Source organism: Phaseolus vulgaris, chromosome 10 (genome assembly GCF_051622355.1).
Source record: "Phaseolus vulgaris cultivar YP4 chromosome 10, ASM5162235v1, whole genome shotgun sequence".
Lineage (NCBI taxonomy): Eukaryota > Viridiplantae > Streptophyta > Magnoliopsida > Fabales > Fabaceae > Phaseolus > Phaseolus vulgaris.
Window position 1 is genome coordinate 9,655,931 of NC_143507.1, and position 23,208 is coordinate 9,679,138.

Here is a 23,208-nt window from a genome sequence, read left to right on the forward strand (position 1 = left end):
AGTACAAAAGTACTATCTTAATACTAGAACAACTTGAAGAACAAAAAGTTGGATACATCAAAATAGCCATTTTTGAACAAATTTCTTTCACAAGTATTTAAGAATTATTTTTAAAATCAAAATTAATTTATACATAAATTAATTTTTAAAAACTCTCTCATTTAACGTCTCTAATTCTTTATTTTTTAATTTGTATATAAATTAATTTAACTTATAAAAAAAATCACGATTTTTTCTTCTTCTAATAAGAGCATGTGAAAAACATTTTCCATAATAAAACCATAAAATAGGTCAACTATATGAATCATATGAACTCATTTGATTTGCTTAAAAGCTAAAGAAAATGCAATGCAGTGTTCATATACTGAAATTGCCATCCTTTGATACAGTAATTCAGGACATCTGTCTATTAGAAAAAAAAGCTGAAGTAAGTAAATGGGGGTAATTTTAAACTTTTATTACTGCTTTGGACATTTTTTTTTTATAAAATTGGGTTAAGTTGGACGGTATCAACACAAATTTAAGTGAAAATTCGTGAAAATGAGAAATAAATTTGTTTGACAAAGAGAAAGTTGTGGATATTATACACAATTTTCTAAAATTATAGAAAATTATTGTTAGAATCGTGTATCATGTGTTGTATTATTTTGCTTTGAAGTTGTATAATCCATGTTACACAAGTTCAATTAATTAACATAATTAAACAAAGATATAGAGATGATATACGATTTCAACAAAATAATTTTAGAAAATCGTGTATCATGTCCACAACTTTCTTTTTATCGATAAATTTGATCCTCATCTCTACGAGTTCTCACTTAAAATGGTGTTGAAGCGACACAACTTAACTCAATTTTGTAATTTTTTTTCCAAATCAGTAATAAAAGTTTAAAACTATCCCATTTACTTACTTTAGTCCCCCTTTTCCATCAACAATGATAAAATGAAAGATAGAATCACAAAATTCTTCATATTTACATATCAAAATAAAGTAGGAGCCTGCACCAAAAAAGGCCAGCCCTTGAGCTAAACTTCAATGAAGAGTATTTCTTTCTGCACTCCAACAATCTCAGTCTATATAACCCTTTTAAATTTCGGATTAGGTAGTACAAAATGAAGATTTAACATGCTGGATTAACTGTAAAGAAGGTGTTGATTGATATTGTTGAAAATTCCATAGTAGGTAATCTGGAATGAAGGTTTTGAATTCTGTATTAGCCTTTTCGTAATGAAAGAAGGTGTTGATCGACATTGTTGGAGTGTAGGAAGAAAAAGGGCATCAATGACCTACTTCATGGCATGTGAATGGCTACATACTGACTCAAGAGCCTCAGTGAACAATGAAGAAAAACTTGACATTGCCTGGAACACTCCAGGCAAGCCAGTCTGAAGATTGTTGAGTGTCATAGCTCTAGTCACCTCAACAGCTTTTGAATGTCTCACAATTTCATCTTCAACACGCCTTTGGTAAGATTCTAGTTCCAGTTTCTTCTCAGCAAGAGGGTCTCTTGCATCCAAGCCTTGTCCATTACCAGGACCTGACTCAGGAGGGGTAATGCCTACCATAGAGTATGAGTTGTAAAACTTCCTTTCTATGCTTCTCAGAGATGAAGATTTCTTCTCAAGTTCCTTGGAGGCGCTCTCAGTTCTTTTCTTAATCTTCAGCTCCTCAGATTGCTTCACAGATATCACATGGACAACGTTGATGAAGCTCTTGATTGCTTCTGAAGCAACTGTGTCTGGAACACGGTCAAGGGCAAGTTTCCATTCATCACAGAAAGAAAACACATGAGATGATTCACTGTTATTGTTGCTGGTGCTTTTGATGTTGTCTTTGTTGACTGGAATAAGGTTCAACTTGAGCCAGCCATGCAGAGAAAGGATGAAGTCACGTTGAAACTTTATGAGGCGGCAGAAACTGGAGTGCCAAGCTGACACAGCTGATTCAAGATCCCTTGTTGCCTGCTTATGTGATTCAGATGTTGAGTGACCTTTGGATGATTGATTCACAAGGCCACGGACTTGCTGCACAATGTTGCTTTGGATTTCATGGTACTGATGCATTGACTTCCACATATACATGATTCTGCATTTAGTATATAATTTCACAAACATATGAGAGAACAGTCTGTGAGCAGGGACAACTCATCTCTGATGCAGTCCAAAATTATGATTTACAGCATTTTAGCCGAGTTCTCAGCTGTTAATTATTTTTTTATGGAGTACTCAATCACTTTTAGTTTCTGAATTTATATCACATTAGTTCCTGCATTGAAGGAAATTAAAAGAAAGTCCTGAAAATGTAAATCCAATAATCACACTGGTCTACTATTAAAAAATGTGATTAAAGTGATAATATTAACATATATGTAAGTAGTTATTTAACATTTTCTTAGTTTTAAAGAGTAACATAAAAGCCTATAAAACTGGAATGACAGTTTACCTTCTTTTAAAAGAAAGAAGACAACATTTTTAAATAAACATATTAATATGTTTTCTTTGCATTAAACATGTGTAGAGATAATTAACCAGGATATATGTATGAAAATGCCAAGTCACAAACAAGAACCTATGAACAACTAGGTTATCAAACTTTTACTGATTACAACCACTATTCTTTGCCAAGAATTATGCTACCATGCTTCCTTGAATCCTCCAATTTCATATATATTTGCAAAATTGGCCCTAACTAATGATTTGGAAATAGTAACAGAAGGCAAATATGATATTTAATTATGTGTCACAGTCACATCAAGATTGATGAGAACCATGTATAATGGTGGTCAAGAATTACCTAATAATTTCTCCCTTGAAACGTGTCAAATAGTTTATTAACACTTAACAATAATAAGTGCTTGTGGAGCATTTGTTCATAGAAAACTCTAATAGTGTCAGGGGTCTGTTTGGTAAGTGGTTAGCTGCTGCATGGTTATGTTGTGCAATGTTAAACTTAGAGTGTGGTTTTGTGATTGCACAATACATAAAAGCATAGCAGGGAGCTTTTACTTGTCTGTTATGTTTGTGAGAATGAGGTAGATTGTTGTACTAGCCAAACTATATATAAGGAGCATATCATTTTTATAGTGTACTCTTTGTATTGCTATGTAGTGATCTGTTTTTGGATTTGACTCTTTGGTTTTTAACATTTCTCAAATACTTCATTTAATTTAGTTCATTATTTGTCAATAAAAAAAAAGGGGCTTTACCACAATACAATAGTTATTTTAACATATCTGACCCATCAGTAAATTCTATTTACCAATATATGAGCCTAGAATGTTAAAAAGGCACAAGATTTGGGCAGGTAAAAAATAGTGGGCCAAGATTGTGTTACAGTTTGTAGGCAGTAGTTGTTGGAAGGTCTGGTACAAACAAGAGGCACTGCACTTATGCAGACCTGATGAAGCAAGTGACGTACTAGAGCAGTAAGCTATAATGCTTCAACCACCACACTAGCATGTTTTATATTTTGATTACTTGTGCTGTGTATCTAACTCCTCACTGTGAGTTAATAATTTGAATACCCTGTGAAGAATACTATTTGAAAAACATAGAACAAGAAATAGGATTCAGTAGGTTCTCAACAGAAGTTCTTTGAAATGGGTTGTTATGGCTCAGAATTCCTCCCTTTCAGCAGTTCATATTATTCTTATACACAAAAACTTGAGTGAGAATCCTATATGCAATGCAAGACACAACATAATTTGATGTGCCTTTGATCATGAAGGCTCAAATGAATGGTTTGTTTCACAATGTGAGACATAATAGATAAGACAAATAGTGATACACTCTCTGAATACATCTTTTATTAGAAAATGTTTTATGAATATTTACCCAAAATAATAATCTACACCTAAAGAGGAAAAAAATTTATAGGATATGTAATATGGTAATAAAATGAAACAAAAAAGTGTTTAGTAAGTATCTTTGAAAGAATTAAAAAATTTAAAAAGTGTTTAGTAATGCACATAAAAAATATTTTTTATCCAAATCGTAATTTAAAAAATTGAACTATTAATGGTCTATATGGAAAGTGTAATTATTATAGGATTTGGACAGGGAGGGAGTGTTTAATTGTCCTCTAATGCATGAGCATATAAAAACAGTAAAATAATTGCATAATGAGAAGAAGACATACTCACGACAGAGGTCAAGAAGCTGAGGAACAAGATCATCGTCCCTAAGGCCATTAATGGCAGCTGAGGTGGTGGACACAGCCTGAGATGTGACAACAATCAATGACTGCAACCTTGTTATGGAAGCCTTGGTCTTATCTAGCTTTGCTTCATCACCACCCTTGCATTCTAGACTCTGCAGCACTGACAATTTCTTTTCATGCTCAATCTTCACACATTCTCTTGCCTAAACATGCAAAATAAGAAAAGTATAGTAGCATGCATCAACACACAGCTTCCAAAAACTGCATGATTTTGGACAGAAGTAAATGCAACATTACCAACCACCTGATTTCACTTTGGTTGTATAGATGAAAAATTCCAAACATCCAAAATCTACAGTCTATGCATTACTTTTTCTGTCCATTTTTGGACAGGCAAATTCTATGTATAATTGTTTAACAGAAAGTCTTTGCCCTTCTTTCACATCCTATCAGGATAATGGACAACCAAAAATATTAATTCATCACAACTGAATGTGAACTTTGAATCACATGTGGGACAAAATTTAGGCATATTGTCATTTTGAATTCCTAACACATTATTTTTTATGCCATTCCTGTGCCACCCACTTATCATTTAAGAACATTTTTTTGTGTGTTTTTCTCTAATGTTTGAGTTTTTAATTAAGAATATTTTTTTGTGTTTTTTTCTCTAATGTTTGAGTTTTTATTTTACTTTCAATGGATCTTGTAATATATTATATATTATATATTATATTTTAAAATTTAAAATTATTTATTTTTCTCTTTGTGATTTTATGTTAAAAACAAGTTTTTCCAAAAAGAATAAGTGTTGATATGTTGAAATGTTAAAATAGCATTTTCTTTCTAAAATTTTGTAAACAATCTATTCTACAAGTGATTTACAACTATTTTTCCTTCCTTTTTCTAATGTAAAAAAAAAAACTCGAATTCATAGTCTAATCGAGTGCTATGATGATATGTTAACATCAAATTATAGTTAAAAAATGAAAATTTTGTTTGAAAGCAATTTTAAAATTACATTACATAAATCAGACAGTTGAAGTAATGCTTTTTCAATGTCCAATTCTATCATAAAGTAACATTTTCCTTAAAACCTATTTTGTTATATCTTAAAAGTTTAATTTTTTAGACATAGGGGTACTTTAGACATTTAATACAGACACAGTAAACAATGCACAATCAGTCAAATACACATCAGTGCCTCGTCCGAATCCATCAAGTATAATAATGACTAAAAGTACCATGAGTCCCACTTTCAATCTACCAAAATTTTATTAGATTTTTATATTAGTTTTAAATCATTTGAAAATATTTTAACTAAAAACTATTACAATTATGCTTTCTATAAGAAATGAAATTAGGAGACAAAAATACCCCTAAACAAATCAGAAAATTACCTTCACTTCCTGATATAGCTTCTTCTCCCAAGCCAAAAGGCGTTCCAAAGTGGAACACAGACTCTTTGAACCGCCCGGTCCGTCCAACGAACCGGCGTCGAGCCGGTACTTCACCACCAACGGCGGTTTAGAGGTCCAACTCGAGCTCAGCTTGCTCAGTATACTATTTGAATGGTAAAGTGTTTCTGCATTCAATGTTTTATAGAATTATGAGGGAAAATAATTATATACAAAATTAATTTGATAGTTTTTTATAGCATTAGAAAAGGAGTAACGTTAACATATTTATAACTAGAAAATTTGCTTTTAATATCTATGTTCAAGAATTAAAAAATAACATACATAAGAATTAACATGAAATATTTAGAAATGAAAAAAAAGACTTTTTTTATATTTACAGAATAAAATGAATAATTAAATTAAATATATTTTATGAGTTTGTTAAATAATGAGACTAAAATGAATTAATTTAAAAATTTGGCGCACTTTCAGAGAAGCGAGACGCAAGAGTAGAAGAACACGAAAGCCTTACTCCTCAATTGCTTGAAACTCCGATCAAGGTGCTCTCTGCTAACCTCGAGCATCTCCGATAACTGATCTCCGGCCGCTGCAGCTTTCTCGAAATTCTCCCTAACCGCTTCCACAATCTCCTTCAAATCCTTATGTCTCACCGCCACCTTCGCCTCCGCCATGTCATCTTCGAGCTTCTTATCCTTCTTCGTGGCCGGAGCATAACCTTCGGCTGCATACTCGGCCTTAGAGTGTGAGGTGACTCTGGCACCTCCTTCCTCCTGCTCCGACGAACTCGAGGAACTGCAACGGTCCTCCCACTCGCTGCACTGAACCTCCTCGCGCTCCGTCTGAACCGGTTGATGTGAGTATTTTTCTTCCGTTTCCGATTCGGAAATCTCTGGTTCTGTGTTTTGTTGTTGTGAATGTGAATCCACGTTTGTACTGTTATCAATTTTGCGATTGCGTTGAGAGTTCGAACGGAACGGGTTGTACATGGATTCAGATTCAGATTCCGATTCCGACGTTTCGGAATTCGGCGTTTGCGGTTTGTGGTTTTGGCGTTGGAGGAAGTAATCGGAGCCTGGAGGAGAAGGAGGAGGGTGTAAGTTCTCCCAATTCCAAACGGAAGAGGTTTGCGAAGTAGGCGTGGATTGAGCTTGGTGCGCGGTAGCGAAGAAATTCGAGTATTCGCTTCGCGGCGAGGAGAAGAGGCTCGATTCGGAGAGTATGTGAGGGAGCCTCGGTGGCGGTTTGCGGTGGCACGTGACGGCGGGAAGAGGAGGGTGTAGCAGTTGTGAAGTAGGTGTGGGTTGAGCTTGTTGTCGAGTGGTTGGGAAGAAGTTCGAATACTCGCTTCGCGGCGAGGAACACATGCTCGATTCGGAGAGAACGCGAGGGAGTCTCGACGGCGGTTGACGGCGGCGCGTGACGCCGGAGGTCGCTGTGCGATGGAGTTTAGGGCTTGATGAGGCGGCGGCGGCGGAGGGAGGAGGATGTGGTGACGGTTGGGAATTTGTAGTGGTTTTATGAAGGAGTACGGCAGGGGTGTCGTCGGCGACTGCGAGGGGTTCGGCGGCGGCGAAGTTATAGAGTGCGGAGCCGGTGAGGCGGAGGCAGTGGCAGTAGTCGGAGTGCGCTGCCGCGAGGTGGTGGCGCGCGTAGACAGCATCTTTCATTAAACGATGCCGCTCCTTGCAGCGCATCACGGTTTCCTCGTTGTCCAGTTTCGATGCCGTGCAACCCATTTTTTGGCGCGTATACCGTATACTATACTCGTAATGCTACGAGTACATATAGAAATTAATTTATATAAAATATATAATGTGTTGTTTTCTTTATTTGAGAAAACAACGGTGGTGGTGCTGGGTTTAAGGGTGGCGAAGTGTGAAGGGGTTTTGGAGTGGAAGAAGAAGTAGTGAGTGGTGTAAGAGTTTTGGTGTGGTGGTGATGTCCATTCCTCTTTTTCTTGTTTTTCTAGTTTGTCTTGCTTTTTTTATTATCTGGGTGTGTGATAGCTGTGTTTGTTTTGTTTGTTTGCATCTAAACCTTTTCATTAAACACTGTTTTCTGTTGTTTATGTGGGGTTTTGGTCCTGGTAAAGTTAAGAGGGGATGGCTCGTTTAATCATGTTTTCGTTCCTGCGATCATTCACCATTTACTTATATTTTTAGGGTTTCTTGTTCCAAATATTCCTATAATGTACATAACTGATATTTTATTTTTATTCTTATTAAGTCACATTATTTATTATACTTACATATTCTTTATTTATTTAAGGTATAAATTGAGTTTTTTTTAGTGAACAAGATTTGAGATAGTGTAATTTATTAAGAAATCGATTTCTTCATTCTTGTCAGATAATTGAGTTACTTAGATATGTTATAAGAATTTAATTTCTGGGCATATGAATGAAGAAAACTTGATTGAGAGAAATAAAACTTATTTGGGTGATCTCAAATTTTCATAGGATTATTAGTTATGACTTTTTGCTATGAAAATACATTGTTATAAAAAAGGAGAAAAATGTGAAAATCTAAATAGAGTTTGAGGGTCTATATTGCATTTTTATAACAATTATATTCATTTCTGTTTAACATATCTAACTCTTGTAAATTATAATATTTTTAATTTTTTTATCACGTTAGATTATCTATTAGAATAAAGTTTCTTTCCTTTTCTCTTATTATCTCTATTGACATATACATTTAAAAATATGGAATTAAAAAAAAAATACTGAATAAGGGTGCTTTTGTTTTTGCTATGGGTTTGACTCGTATAAGGATTATTGGACGAGACTATGCAACTTTGGAATTAAGATAGGAAAGAATGTGTTTACTCTTTTTTTTTATTTTAACAAAAAAACTTTTTCTCCACTTCAATAGATTGAAAGGTGTAGCTTTATTGTATCTTTCATTTAGTAATTTTATCTCCAATATGATAAAATAGTTTATTAAACCATATTCTATCTAAAGTCTTCCATAATCGGATTAACCGACTTTCCAAATGGAATGATGAATTCAAGTATCGTGGAAAATAAAGGAACAGCTAAATTACAAGACAAAAGATTAGTGATCACTTGCTACCATGGTCCACTTTACACCTCAAGAGGACAAAGTGACATCTAGCATTACTTTTTAAAGAAGAAAAAATTCATTAAATGCTATACGTACAATGAATAATAATTACCAATTGACTAAGAATAGTAAAAGATACAAACTCCTAAAAGTGATATAAATTGTGACTTTTTTTATCATTCACTGCATTTTTTAAGAAGTTATACGATTATAATTCTCTCTCACCCTTTTTTATATTAGGCTTGATTTCTACAATATATTTTTAGAAAGCTAACAAATTTAAGTAATTAAGAGATAAGTTTCATAATTTAACTAAAGGAGTAAAGCTTATTAAGTTACTTTAATCTCAATTCTCATTGGAAAAACTAAAAAAGACTACTATGTCAAAAAGCAATATCCAACTTTATCCTTTAGAATAACAATTCTTTAGGATGTAGTTTGACTAAAACCCTTCCAACGTACACAAAGATAAGATGTATATTACTGTCATGATCATTGTCTTTCTAGCCATCACATATATGAAAAAACACCTTTCTAATTATTTTTTCTGTTTGGGTCAGATCCAGGATATAACAAAATTAAAATGCATGGCGTATTTTTCCAATCTGCTAAGCCCCCACACCCCACTTATGATTAACTGTTTGGATTCAGTAGGATTCGTTGGAACTTTTTTGATTCTACATTACATCCTGAAATGGTTAAATAATGCAGGCAAAGTCGTTGATTGAAATAACAATGCGGACAACAAAGGTGACTCATATGATATCACTTTCAAGAGAAAGGTGACTCATATCACTGGTAAGTTTCAATTTACTTATGTATCATTTACTTTTACTTAAAGTAAACTTTCAACTAATTTTAATTCCAACTCGTCTTAAATTTATAATAAGTAATGAGTGCATGTCATCAAATTTAGAAATAATGACTTTATAGTTTAATTTGTTTTATTTCCGTTATTATACTTGAGAGAGTAGTTATGATTGACAAAAATATAACTACTTTAGAATTTATGAATTATATACCTCTTGTAAATTACTTGTTCAAAACTAAAAATTAATAAAATAGCTTTCAATTATTGAATTAGAAATACTTAATAACAGTAGTTCAATCTAAATTACTTTATATAAACTATATTTTTATATGATATGTAAAAAAATCAGTGTGGCCTTTGACATAAAGAGAGCATGTTAAAGAGAAAGATAAAAAAAAAAGTGTAACAAGCAAGTGGAAAGTTTGACATAAATGAAAGATGAAAATCATTCACACAGATATAATCACAACCCAAAATGCAGTGAAAGATAGATTGATTCATATAATTTTCACTAGTAGGTGATTTTGATTAGGGTGGTTAGAAAAAAACCAAACCAAACCTTTTAATAGCTGAACCAAACCACACTGAATAAAAAAAGTGAGTTGTTTGAAAAAAATAATAATTCAAGTAGACTGTTGTTTTTAAAGTGGTTCAGCTTTTTAAAAACTCTCCAACCATATCTGCTCGTGTGGCAACCAAAATTGAATTGGACAAAAAAAGATTAAAATAAATTTCTCTAGAAAGAGTTTAGTTTGAACCAAATCGTTCTTTTAATGTAATTAAGTTTAAGTAAATTATTTTATTAGTTAACTCCAACTGAATTATTTTATAATACAGTTTGATTTGATTTGAGTTTGTTTAGAAATAAACTTGTTTTTGCGTACCCATGATTTAGCATTAAAAAGATATCCAATTCCATGCTTTAAATGCAAAGGAAAATTAAGTATATATGTACAATCCTAGCACCAATCGCATCGTATTTTTTTTTTCACTTCTTATTGACCCCTTCATTGTGATATTTGAAATTTTCAACTTTCCCTCCATGTGTTTGTTACCTTTTGAATCTTCTGAATCATCAAAAGATAAAATGTGAACCTTTTGAAAGTTAATCAAAAGACAGAAAAGTGACAGAAAAGTGAAGTGCTATAAGCTACATGAATGAGGATATCCCACAATAAATAACCTTTTGAAGAAAGCTTAAAAATGAAAGAGGAAGGATGAAATACTATTTAGACCTATACGATGTTTATGTTGGATTTTTCAGAGATATAGCAAATTTTTTGCCATTAACGTGTCATGAATATTTTTTTATATAAAACGTTAAAATACAATTTAAAATAAAAAAACTTGTAAATAATAAACTTATGAATATTTTTCAGAAATACGTGATTTATTTATTGGACAATAATACAATGAGAACCTTATGAAATTATATCACCATCATATAAATACTTTTGTTCGTAAAGTCGTTTTCTCATAGGATGACTTCTTTATCTACTCTTCTCGGCTTAAAGGTTCAACAATCTTTTAGTATTTCAATCCCTATTACTGAACCCTATTACTGAATGATGGGGGAACCTGCAAAGATACTTTGATGCTCGAGTTAGTATGAGAGTTGAAAAGCTACCAATGTCATTTGGTTGTCTATGCTATTTGTATGTTTTGATTGGATCCTTGGAGGCATGAACCCCGCGTAGGGCTCAAAAGGGGTCTAATTACGCCTTAATCATGTTTTGCAGATAAATTGACTTATTATTGACTAAATGATGTTTTAGGATATTGTTTGAATTTAAGTATGTCGGGAAATCATTTGCCATCCGGTCATCCGATCAATCGGTAGTACACCTTTTATTAATTTTTATTTAATAATTGAACATAATATTTTATCATTATTTAGTTGTTAAACTTCTGTCATTAAAAAAACTAGAAGTCAAAATGGTTTTTTATTTATTATTTTTTAGTTTAATTAAATTTCAAATATCTCCTAAATTTCGTTATTTTGAATTATTTTTTTATTAAATTTTGTTGGTTGTAAAATTTTTATATTTTTCAAAATATTATATGTCGTTTAATTTTTTCGTTAATTAGATAACATTATTATTATCTTGTCTCATCATCTTGCTTAGTTGTTTTTACATGTTAAGAATATGAGGTTTTGTGACTAATATAAAAGGATATTGTGATTAATGTAAAATGAAAAACAACTTTTATTATTTTAATTGAAAATGTGTTGGAAAACAAAATAGTGTCATTGTTACCTATATCAATGGTAAAAATGGTGATGACAACAAAGATCCCTTAGTCGTTGTAGGTGATGACGGAAGAATGAAGATCTTGTTATCTAACATGCCTTCAATAAGAGTAATAAAAGTCATTTATCGTTTTATATTAACCACAAAATCTTACATTTTAAAAATAATGTGTGATAGTATAACATACATTACTAAGATAACAGCTACATCAGTAAAAATAATAATTAAATAACAAGAACTCAAATGAACAATACAAAATTTTTAATTACTTAATAAATAAATAAATTAATAAACTCAATTGATAATAACTAAGATAATTAAAATTGAAATTCACTTTTACACATTATATAACTTCAAAATCATACTTTCCTAAAATCCTGTCCTTCGTAATATGCACACTTTCTTCTTCATATTGTAAGTTCCACAATATTTAACTAAAAGAAAAGAAAAGAAAGTTAAACTTTGGACTTTCAACCCTATATTTGGACTTTCCAATTGAAACCAAACCCCACAAATATCATTGGCCATTTGGAGTATCTGATTCTCCAGAGAAGGGTAGGGTCGTTTAGATCAAAATATTTCTGCAACCTTCATTTTGTAGGGCACTTTCAATATATATATCTCACCCTTGAAAATTTTTTCAGAGTTTCAAGAGTATGTACTCATTCCATTAAAATCATGGCACTTTGATCCATCATGAATATTTTTGAAATATATAAAGATCAATGAGTACATACACTTTACATTACAAAGGAGATTAATTGAGATGAAAGAAAATATGAAGTACGTCCACCTAACTATCCTTTGATCTTGATATGTTTTAAAAATATTTATAGTCATTTATTTATTTATAAATTATTAAAATTTGAACTTGATATGTTGTATCTCACTATTGCAATAAAGAAGTATTTGGTAAGATATAGCCGTCTTTCATAGCAACCACAATATGTTTGGATTGGAAGTCTTGAAAAACATAAAAAGAGAAAAAAATAGACTGTTTCGTTGAATGAAAATGACAAAAGAATTGAAAATATATATTTTCCCCTAATAAATCCATTTACTCTTAACTTTTTGAAAATAAAAATAATCTTAAGAGTAATCAAGCAAAATTCTGTTTATCTAAAAGAGTATTGGTGGAAAATGAATTATATAAAAGAGTTTTTTTTTTTACTTAAATTAAATGTGTATTCAAAGTCGAGGCCGAATACATCTTGGAGGAGCTACATCATGGTGTATGTAACCTATAATTTGAGAGCGCGAATAATGGAGGTGAGGGTACTAAGAGCATGTTATTATTGGCCCACCTTGAGAGCCGACTATACTAACTTTGTTAAACAATGCCAAAATTGCCAAGAGCATGGTCCTCTCATACACCTCCACTCTCACGAATTGTAAAATATCAATTTTCGTGGTCGTTTGTCTTATGGGGGATGAATATAATCGTCCCTTTTCCACCAACAACAGGGCAAAGAAGATTCTTGCTGGTAGCAATGGATTATTTCACTAAGTGGATTGAGGTTGAACCTCTCGCAAAAATCACTGCTCGATAAGCTCAAAACTTTGTTTGGAAGGATATAGTATGTCGATTCAACATTCCACACACTATTATTATCGACAATGGAAGACAATTTACAGATCGAAAGCTTGTCAAGTTCTATGACAGTCTTGACATTCGGCACAAAACGAGTTTAGTGAAACACCTACAGACTAATGGGCAAGCCGTGTTCGCAACACAAGGTCATGTTGACCCAGTTGAAAAAGAGGTTAGGTAGCGCAAAGGGAAGGTGGACAAAAGAGCTCCTTGAGGTCCTCCAGGCCTGTAGGTGCACCCCACACTTGGGTACAGGGAAAACTCCATACAACCTCACCTACGGAACAAATGCAATGCTACTTGTTAGGTCGGAGAGCCGACAATCCAGCATGAACTTGGAAACCTTAAGCTAAACGACAAATGCCTGAAGACCAAGTTGGATTTACTCCAAGAAGCTACGCGATAAGGCAAAGATACAAGAAGAAGCATGTAAATAGAGGGCATCTAGGTGATACAACTCAAAAACCAAACCAAGGTCATTCTAAGAAGGTGAACTCATATGGAGGATCAGAGAAAAAGCTCGCAAGACTTCGACAGAGGGTAAATTGGAAGGACCATTTAAAGTTAAGGAAAGCCTACACAATGGAGCATATCGCTTGCAACAGTTGGATGACCGAGTTGTGTCGAGAACCTAGAATGCAAGCCACTTGAAAATGTATTTTAGTTGATATATATTGTAGATGTACTCTTTCCTACTATCGGTCTTTTTCCCTAAAAAAGGTTTTGCCGAAGTAGGTTTTAACAAGGCATCATATTAATGAAAGTAGACTTGTTAGCTACACAAGTGAATCCCTGCCGAGAGCACGTTAAAGAAACCTCTTGACGAAGGAAGAATTCACCTAAGTGAATCCGTACCGAGAGCACTTCAAAGAAACCCCTCGGCGAAGGAAGAATTCACCTAAGTGAATACCTACTGAGAGCACGTTAAGAATAATGAATACCTGTCAAGAGAACTTTAAAGAACTTCTTAGCTAAGGGAGAGACCGTATCTTGTAAAAGTAAGTAAAGTGTAAACGAAGTAGTTTCATGAAAGTTAAGCAAATTCCATTAAAGGCCGACAGGTAGCCAAACTACACAAAATAGGGCACACATTTATAAAAAGATTAAACACGTGTGCCCGGTCAAAAAGAAACTAAGAAGACCTAAGAGTCAACATCTATCTTATCGGGCCTGAGAGTTCCTAGAGAAGCCGACACGACCTCTTGGGCACTTAGAATTTCTTCAATGAGCATAAGTTGACCTTGATAGAAGTTCTTGTTGATATCAAACTTTCCCTCTTCCAAAGGAATATTGTAGAAGAAAGTTGCTTGTTGAAGGGCCTTCTTGAAGTCGAGCTCATGTTGGTCCAATACATTGTCTTCGACAATCTCCAAGTCCTTCACCAGCTTCTCAATCTTCTTCTCGAACTGGTAGTTCGAGAGGGTCATGTCCGAAAGGATTTCCTTAAGCCCTCAGATCTCCTTATTCGTCTTTATAGTAATACCAATAATCAATCAAGAACAAAATATTATATTTAAATATCTCCTCAATACATTAGAGTTTGAAGAGATTACTCTCAATCCCAAAGGGTATAACTAGTCACACATGATGACAATTACAAGCAGTGATGACATGAAAAGAAGATCTAAGATGTTTCTCCTTGACGGTTGCTTCCTCTTATGTTTCCCACACTTTCCTATTCTCCCAATTGGGTTACAAGTCACTCAATGATGTTTTTCTCCCAATCTGACACACTAGGGTTGAGCCTCCAACACCCTATTTAACCTAATTTGCTAGGGTTAATTGACTTCTTGTGTGGCGTTGATGGGCTCGTTTGAATAAAACATAAAAAACCCAATGTCTCTGAAGTTATCTCGCTTGAGCGAGCAAAACGTCGATTTTGTCCAATGCTTTTGGAGCATTCTCGCTTAAGCAAGAATGGGCTCGCTTGAGCGAGATGCTCATTTGGGATTTTTGTGCATTTGTATGTTCCGGGGCCTTCCAACTTTGTCCTTCTAGCTTGTATTATTCTTCTTTAGTTCAATTATCTCCATTCTTCCATAAAAACATGAAACTAACACCAAATTTGGGAATAAAATGTTCTTATTCAAATAAAAATCATAAAACATGTAAAAAGATATAAATTCATAAATTGAGAGTTATTTTATATTTATTTTAACAATTAATACGCACAAGTGTCTATATTTTAATATAAAATATTACTGAAATTAAACACTTATAAAAAGATTAGGAAAATGAGACAAAATGAGTCACTTTAGAAGAAACCTGATCTTGTAAAAACAATATTCATGAAATTCACTTAAAATTTTGACGTAATTTCTTTCTCAATAAAAAAATTAATAAATAATATAATAATAAATTTCAATTATATAATTATTATCTAATATTATGTTTTTTGTTATAGTATTTTTTTTATAAAAAAATTATTTAGTATTTATGACACTATAATATGAATATGCAACTGCTCTATAAAAAAATCAATAATACACAAATTTTATAATAAAAAATAAAATAAAATATAAATATAAATTTTTTCCTTTTAATTATGATATAATCAAGTCGAGCCACCCCATCCTAACTCTAAAGAATAAAACCCATAAAATTTACAATATCTTATATAATACAAACTTTTTTCAACAATAGACTCTACTGGATTATTAGATACATTTATTTAAAATATTATTATTTAAAGTTTTTTTAAAATTGTATCCCAAATAATTATTATTTATATAGGAGATAAAATAGGGTTATCTAAGCACATTACCCAAAAAAAGGACCATAAAAAAATATAAAAAATGAAATCCTAGATGCAACAACAGTTGTAGTTGCCCTAGACATAGAGCCCCTAACCCTACTTGCCCAGGCACACATACACAGTATTCTGAATAATCTCACCAAATTCATGGCTACACATACCTATATATATATATATATATATATATATATATATATATATATATATATTCACATGCAGTGAGATGAAAACAACAAAGACTTCAACAAATAGAAGAAGAAAACTGAAACATATATTAGGAGAAAATAAGGCTATAGTTTTAGGTTCACCACTGAACTTCAATATGACATAAGAGTGAAATAATATTAGCAATTTCTTTTATAATTCTTATAATTTACATTAACTGAAGAAAAAGCTTACTTTGTTTGAATTGAAAAATGAATTTGAAAGAATGAAAATGAGATTCTTTGCATTTTGAGAAAGTGTACAAGAAATAATAAATACTTTAATTAAGATGATAACATAAAATAAATATAAAATAATTTAATATAAGAAATAATTTAAAAAAATATAAATTAGAGTTAAAGTAAATTTTAAAAAAACCATAAAACCTTAATAAAAATGATACTTAATATTAAACATTAAAATATATTAACTAAATATCAAAATTTAAATTATGTTATTTTTATTATATATTTATTAGGATATAAAAATATCACAACAAGAAAATCATTAAATAAAAACTAATTATGGAAACCAAAATAATTAATTACTATATTGATTAAATTAAACACCTTTCTATAAACTAAGAAATTATTGATATCTAAATTAATTTTAATTATTAATAAAATTTATAAAGTTGTTTCTAAATTAGTATCTACAGTAACTACCAAGGTTTTATCTACTACTTATTTATATTTTAGTTTTTATTAGGCTTTTAAAGACTTGTTTAGAATCTAAAATATTATTAACTAAAATTTTGATATTTAATTTAGATATCAATTTAGAAATTACTTTATAAATTTTTATTAATAATAGAAACTATTTTAGATATGAATAACTTTTTAGTTTCTAAAATAGTATTTAACTTAGTAAATACAATGACTAATTATTTTTGTCTATAAATTTGATTGTTATTTAATGATTTTCTTGTAGTGTATAAATTCATAATTAGTAAAACATATAAACACATTATATATATATATATATAAACAATTAATATAGTAATTGATTATATATAAAATGTGTTGGTGCTATAAAACGGGATTTTGACCATGATGGGGTTATTTTTTTTTTACTTTTTACCAAAATGGGGTTCGTTTAAAAAAATTACAAATTTAGGCAAGTCGTGTCAATTCGGCACGACTTCATATGCACAAATCGTCCCAATTAGACACGACTTTTGTCATGTCATACTGAAGTCGTGTCAACTTGGCATGACTTCTGCCCTGTCATACTGAAGTCGTGCCAACTTGGCACGACTTCTGCCATGTCATACTGAAATCGTGCCAACTTGACACGACTTCTGCCACGTCATATATATATATATATATATATATATATATAATTTTATTGTTTATATATTGGGTAGTAAGTTATGTAATGTTAAAAATTAATTTGATACATAATTTTTTAAGAGGGTTAGTTTTAAGGAACAAAAAATTGGATAATCGTGTATGGATCATGTTTGGATAATCAACTTATTCAAACTTTGAGCCATTAACTCCTGAGGACATTGCTCTCGGACATGGTTTCCCACTAGCCAAAAGTATATTTTGATATTTAATGTCTCATGTATGCAATATTTTTGATATTTTGATATTTAATGGCGCCGGACATGATCCATACACGATTATCCAATTTTTTGTTCCTTAAAACTAACACTCTTAGAAAGTTATGTATCAAATTAATTTTTAACATTACATAACTTACTACCCAATATATAAACAATAAATTTTTTAAAAAATATGACGTGGCAGAAGTCGTGCCAAGTTGACACGACTTCAATATGACGTGGCAGAAGTCGTGCCAAGTTGGCACGACTTCAGTATGACATGACAGAGTCATGTCAAATTGGAACGATTTGTGCATATGAAGTCGTGTCGAATTGGCACGACTTGCCTAAATTTGTAATTTTTTTAAACGGATCCCATTTTGGTAAAAAAAAAAAAAAAAACTCCATCATGGTAAAAAACCCGCTATAAAACATTGAAAGAATTTTAAAACTTATTTTTAATTTATGTTTACGGCATAATCCATTACAAACAATCTTTCTTCGCAAATCTCTTCACTTTTGAGAGAGAAATTTAAGATATAAAGATTATATCATTTTTCTTGTTTTTTAATATTTTATTTTTTCATTTTTCAATCTTTCTTAGCAATTTTTTTTGTCTTCAACCATCTACACTATGATCCAAACAAGTATTTATGGAAAAGTTGGCAATAAGATCTGGTGATAGTGAAGGGAGCGACAAGAAAATATTTTGAGGATAGGTTTAAAAGACAACAATAGTTATTGTCGTTCTGGATGGAGTGATTTTTAACAAATTATAGTGGACCGAAATAATATGTTGATTGCTTTTCTTTTCTTTTTTTTTATAGTTTTATGATTCTTTCTAAATAAGTACAAATTTCACACTCTTGCATGGAGTGAGACAAGAAAATGATAAATAGTTTGATTTATGTGAAAGGGTTAAACACATGAATAAGGTGAACTAAAATTCTTCAACCTTTGATAAAAAAAAAGTTATATTATTTTATTGTGATTAATTTGCTTCACAAAGAAAAGTTGTAAGAGTGAATTCTAAATATGGTATTGTAAAAATTTGAATGGATGAAAGATATGTGATATTTGACCTATTTATCATTGCACATAATGTATGATAGGTGTATTAAGTACCATATCCATCATCACACAAATGTGAGTGGTATGTTGCAATCAAGATGAAACCTAGTGTTGCATAGATTATAAAGATGTAAAAGTCAAAGTGACGTACCAAGTGAATGAAATGTCACATGTCAATGATATGATTAAAGTTGAACAAGTTTGCAGATGTAATATTTAAAGGCTAATCTTGAAAAAGTGGACATCAACAATGTATCATCATTTTAAGTTCAAATGAATGAAGATACAAATGAAGATAAAGAAAATGAAGATGACTTTAACATCTCTAGCTCTGAACAAATTTAGTCATATTGAGTATATAATTTTTGTATTTAAACTAAATATAAAAAGTTTAAATACTTGCATTGTAACCTTATAGTCCGCTTGGCTGACGAAAGATTTTCTATGAAAACTTTTTAATATTAGGTTCACGGGAAATCAATGGAAGAGACCTATGTAAAAAAGGGTATGATTTCCTACAATAGAGGAAATGAATAATAATTTTTTGATCTCCAAAATTGATAATCAAAGCTGCAACAAGCAATATAGGAATGTGAATCAAAATGTCTTGACCTATATGAGTATGATTTTTAATTCATAAAAAAAATTATGGTTGTGGTTAAATTGACTTTATGAAATTTGTGGAAGATTTTTAATGGGGAAGAAATTTCTAAAAGGGATGAAACCAGTCATTTATTACTTTTGTCCCAAAAATAGAAAATACAAAGAGGATCAAGTGGTATCAAACCTATCCCTTTAATTGGATATGTGTCTAAAGGGATATCTAAAACTCTTTTTAAAAGATTGAAGAAAGTGTTACCAAAGGTGATTGACAATCTTCTTGGAAAGGAGAAGCTTAGTACATAATATGTTAATAGTAAATAGTAAATGAGGTAATTGAGGATGTTAGGTGGGAGAGAAAGGACACCTAATATTTAAAGTTGATTTTGAGAAGACGTATTCTTTTTTGGATTAACATTTCTCAATGTACATGGTAAAGAGACTACTAAGCTTTGGAGAAATAGGATATTAGATTTAAGATTTTTTTTTATTAGCAAAAAGAACAAATAAATAAATAAGAATCACTTAAGGAGTAATCCAACCCATATACATACCAACTACTCCACTGAAAAGAAAGACCAAATAACCTTGCTAAAATCTACCAACTCACAACCAACGAAGGCACCTAAAAAACAATACCAACAAACCTACCTACACAAACTAAAAACTATAACAGACTTTTGATCATAAGTAAACAAGACAGCAGATCACGACACCAATCAAAAAAAGAAAAATAAGCATAAGCAAAATTAGAAGTAATTCAAGACCAAACCTTTAATTGAGCCAAAGAAAAGATCTCAAAATGATCAATCACACCGCCTTTAAAAATGTGTTTATTCCTATGCCTCCAAATCTCTCCAATGATTGCAAACCAAACACTTCCCAAGTGACGTTTACATAGCCTGGAACATCACACAAATTAAAATGTAAGAAATGTGAACCAGAATTACTATGATCTACCCACGTCACCCCAAGCCAAGTATTACATTGATTCCAAACTAACCAAGCTAATATGCATTCAAAGAACAAGTGCCTTGTAGTCTCTTCTTCTTCCTGACACAAACAACATGAAATACAATCAACTGTAATCACTCTCCTAACCAGATTTGCCTTAGAAGCAATCAAATTACCAAGCACCCTCCAAGTTGTAAAGAGAGCATAAGGTAAATATTTGATCTTCCTAAACAAATCGAACAAAGACGAACTTTCTCGAACATGAAACTTCCTTAGAATATTGTAAGTAGAGGTGATCGATTACCCTAAAATCATATAATCTTTTCGCACCCAACAATATTTACCTATACCCTTTTAACATCAATCTCCATACTACCCACAATATCAAACACAATTTTTGTTTCTTAATAGGAGTTCGATAAAAGAATTTAACGCGAATAAAGTCTCGAAATATATAGAGATCGTTTGAGTACTTTACTTTTGTGATAAATAATACTAAATTTATGTAATGTGATATATAATCCTAAATCTATGTAGTGATCGGAGAAAACTAAAAAATGTAAAAAATAAAAAAGATAAAAAAATAACTCTATTTGATGGAGAGACTTACACAATTAAATACTTTAAAATAAAATAATGTTTTAAGATGTTGGAATGGAAGATACATGTGTGATCATTTTGAATTTGCAGAGTAAAAAATACTTATGTTTTATGATGAAAGAAAGATGCATGCATAGGAAAATATCTTACAACTTATTAAATTCCTATATGATATTATTTATTATATATATATATATATATATATATAAATTTATGGAAGTTGTCTCATATTAATTGTTTTTAAAGCTATTCTTACCTAAGGGGCTACTATATTTAGAAGTAATCTATTAAATAAGTTCCAAATTTATTTTACCATAATTTATATATCAAATGGCGTGAGTTATTCTAACATGGTTACATCCTTTGCCTTAATATGTGCAAACTAACATTTTGTTTGGATTTTAAACTTGAAGCAAAAACATTGTTAACAGTGTTAAATCTTAAAATAATCAATCATATAAAACTTAAAATTTTAAAATAATAAATTTGTGAGTCTTATGTATCTTTAAACTTACTTTTATATGATATGTAACCTTTAACTCATATATTCAAACTTCAAATCATAGAAAACAATGATTCATAACTCTCATTTTCGCTTTACTTAATCAATAACTAGAATTAATCATTTAAGCACATGTTGGCTTAAGCTTTTAATTTTAAAAAAAAGATTATTTATTATTGAAAGCTCTTGGAGAAGTGAACTTTATATTTCCCGATATAAACTAAATCAAAATATCCATTAATACAAAATTGAAATACTCTTTCCCAACTCAGTTATAAGCAAGAAAAAAGTTTTGATAAACTTAAATACAAATAAATTTTAATCATTTTCATTTTATTTAATACAATTTTTTTTAAAGAGAAACTAGTTTAAAAAAAATTAATTACTATATTCATTAAAATAATTTTTATCATTAAAGTAATTGGTAGCTAAACTAATGTTAGGTATTATAATTTAAAAGTTAATTTATAAATTTTTATTAATAGCAATATTTATTTATTTATTTTTTAATTTTTTTTTAAATTGATCTCTATTTAATAACTTTTTATTGTATAATTATGAATATATCTTTAAATTAATTATTTTATTTTCTAAATATCTTTCTAAAGAATGAGACTTTAGTAGTTTATGTAAAACCACAATTAATAAAATTATATGATATTAAAAGTAAATTTTTATATATATTTTTTAATACGTTCTCATTTAATTCCACTAATTTTTTTTTTCTTTTAATTGTTTAATTAATGTCCTAAACATTAATAATTTTAGGAGTTGCATTGAAGCTCCCAAGAAGTTCTCAAAAGCTATTAACTCTTTTAGGTTTGTGAAAGTTGAGTTGTGTTGTATGGGGAACAACAATGAATAGAAAATGATGAAATTGATTACTTCTAAAAAGCCAAACAGGAACCAAGATTTTTATTAGGATTATTAAAATCAACAATCATAAATTTTTCCTCAAGTTCTTCCTTTCATTCACTTGTGTCATCATATTTATTGCTCCAACTTTCTCCACAAAGTATGTCATGAATAACCCATCACTTTTTTTTTATGTTACCTTTTAAAGCTGTTTTTATTTTATTTTTTTAATATTACAAAATAAACTTTAAATTTAATTTAGTTTTATAAAAATGTCATATAAGACGAGGTTTGTATTTATTATAAAATATTATTATTATAATTGATGTTGAATTTTTAATTTTTAATATTTAATATTTAATTTTTTAAAATGATGCATAAATATTATTTATCCAATATAGCACATAAGAAGAAATTGAAAGGATTCTTTCTATACAAACTTTTCTATGATGGCCATGTTCAAACTTTTTCACAGTGGGTAAATGTTTGGTTGATTTAGGTTATGTTGAAAGAAACTACAAATTCCAATACTTTTTTTTTACTCAAAGTATCATGAAAGAGCCATAACCTCCATTTTTTGCAGCTTTCAAAGTTGAAACTACATATAAAAAAGAAAAGAAGAAAGAACACAAAGATGTGTTGATTAAATCTCAGAAGAATTATGAACAAAAGAACACAAAAGTGTGATGATGAAATGTAAGAAGAGTTGAGAACAAGTAGTTGGTAAATATTTTAATTTGGATTGGAGGGATTGACTTAATATTGATTAAAAAATAAACATGGAAGAAAGTCAATTATAATTATTTTAGAAATGATTTT

The 23,208-nt window shown here is 30.6% G+C and overlaps 1 protein-coding gene and 1 long non-coding RNA gene across 2 annotated transcripts; one reads left to right on the forward strand and one right to left on the reverse strand.

Annotated features, from left to right (window-relative positions):
* Positions 1-951: 951 nt before the first annotated feature.
* Positions 952-7,692, reverse strand: LOC137819077 (nitrate regulatory gene2 protein). Its single transcript, XM_068622818.2, has 4 exons — positions 6,092-7,692; positions 5,560-5,744; positions 4,139-4,362; positions 952-2,086 (listed from the first exon to the last, which is right to left on the reverse strand). The coding sequence occupies exons 1-4, from the start codon at positions 7,314-7,316 to the stop codon at positions 1,288-1,290; spliced, it is 2,433 nt and encodes an 810-aa protein (XP_068478919.1). The 5' UTR covers positions 7,317-7,692; the 3' UTR covers positions 952-1,287.
* On the forward strand, positions 5,598-11,643 carry LOC137819078 (uncharacterized). Its single transcript, XR_011082230.2, has 3 exons — positions 5,598-5,733; positions 6,052-6,433; positions 9,357-11,643. It is a non-coding gene; the product is annotated as an uncharacterized LOC137819078 (long non-coding RNA).
* Positions 11,644-23,208: the final 11,565 nt, after the last annotated feature.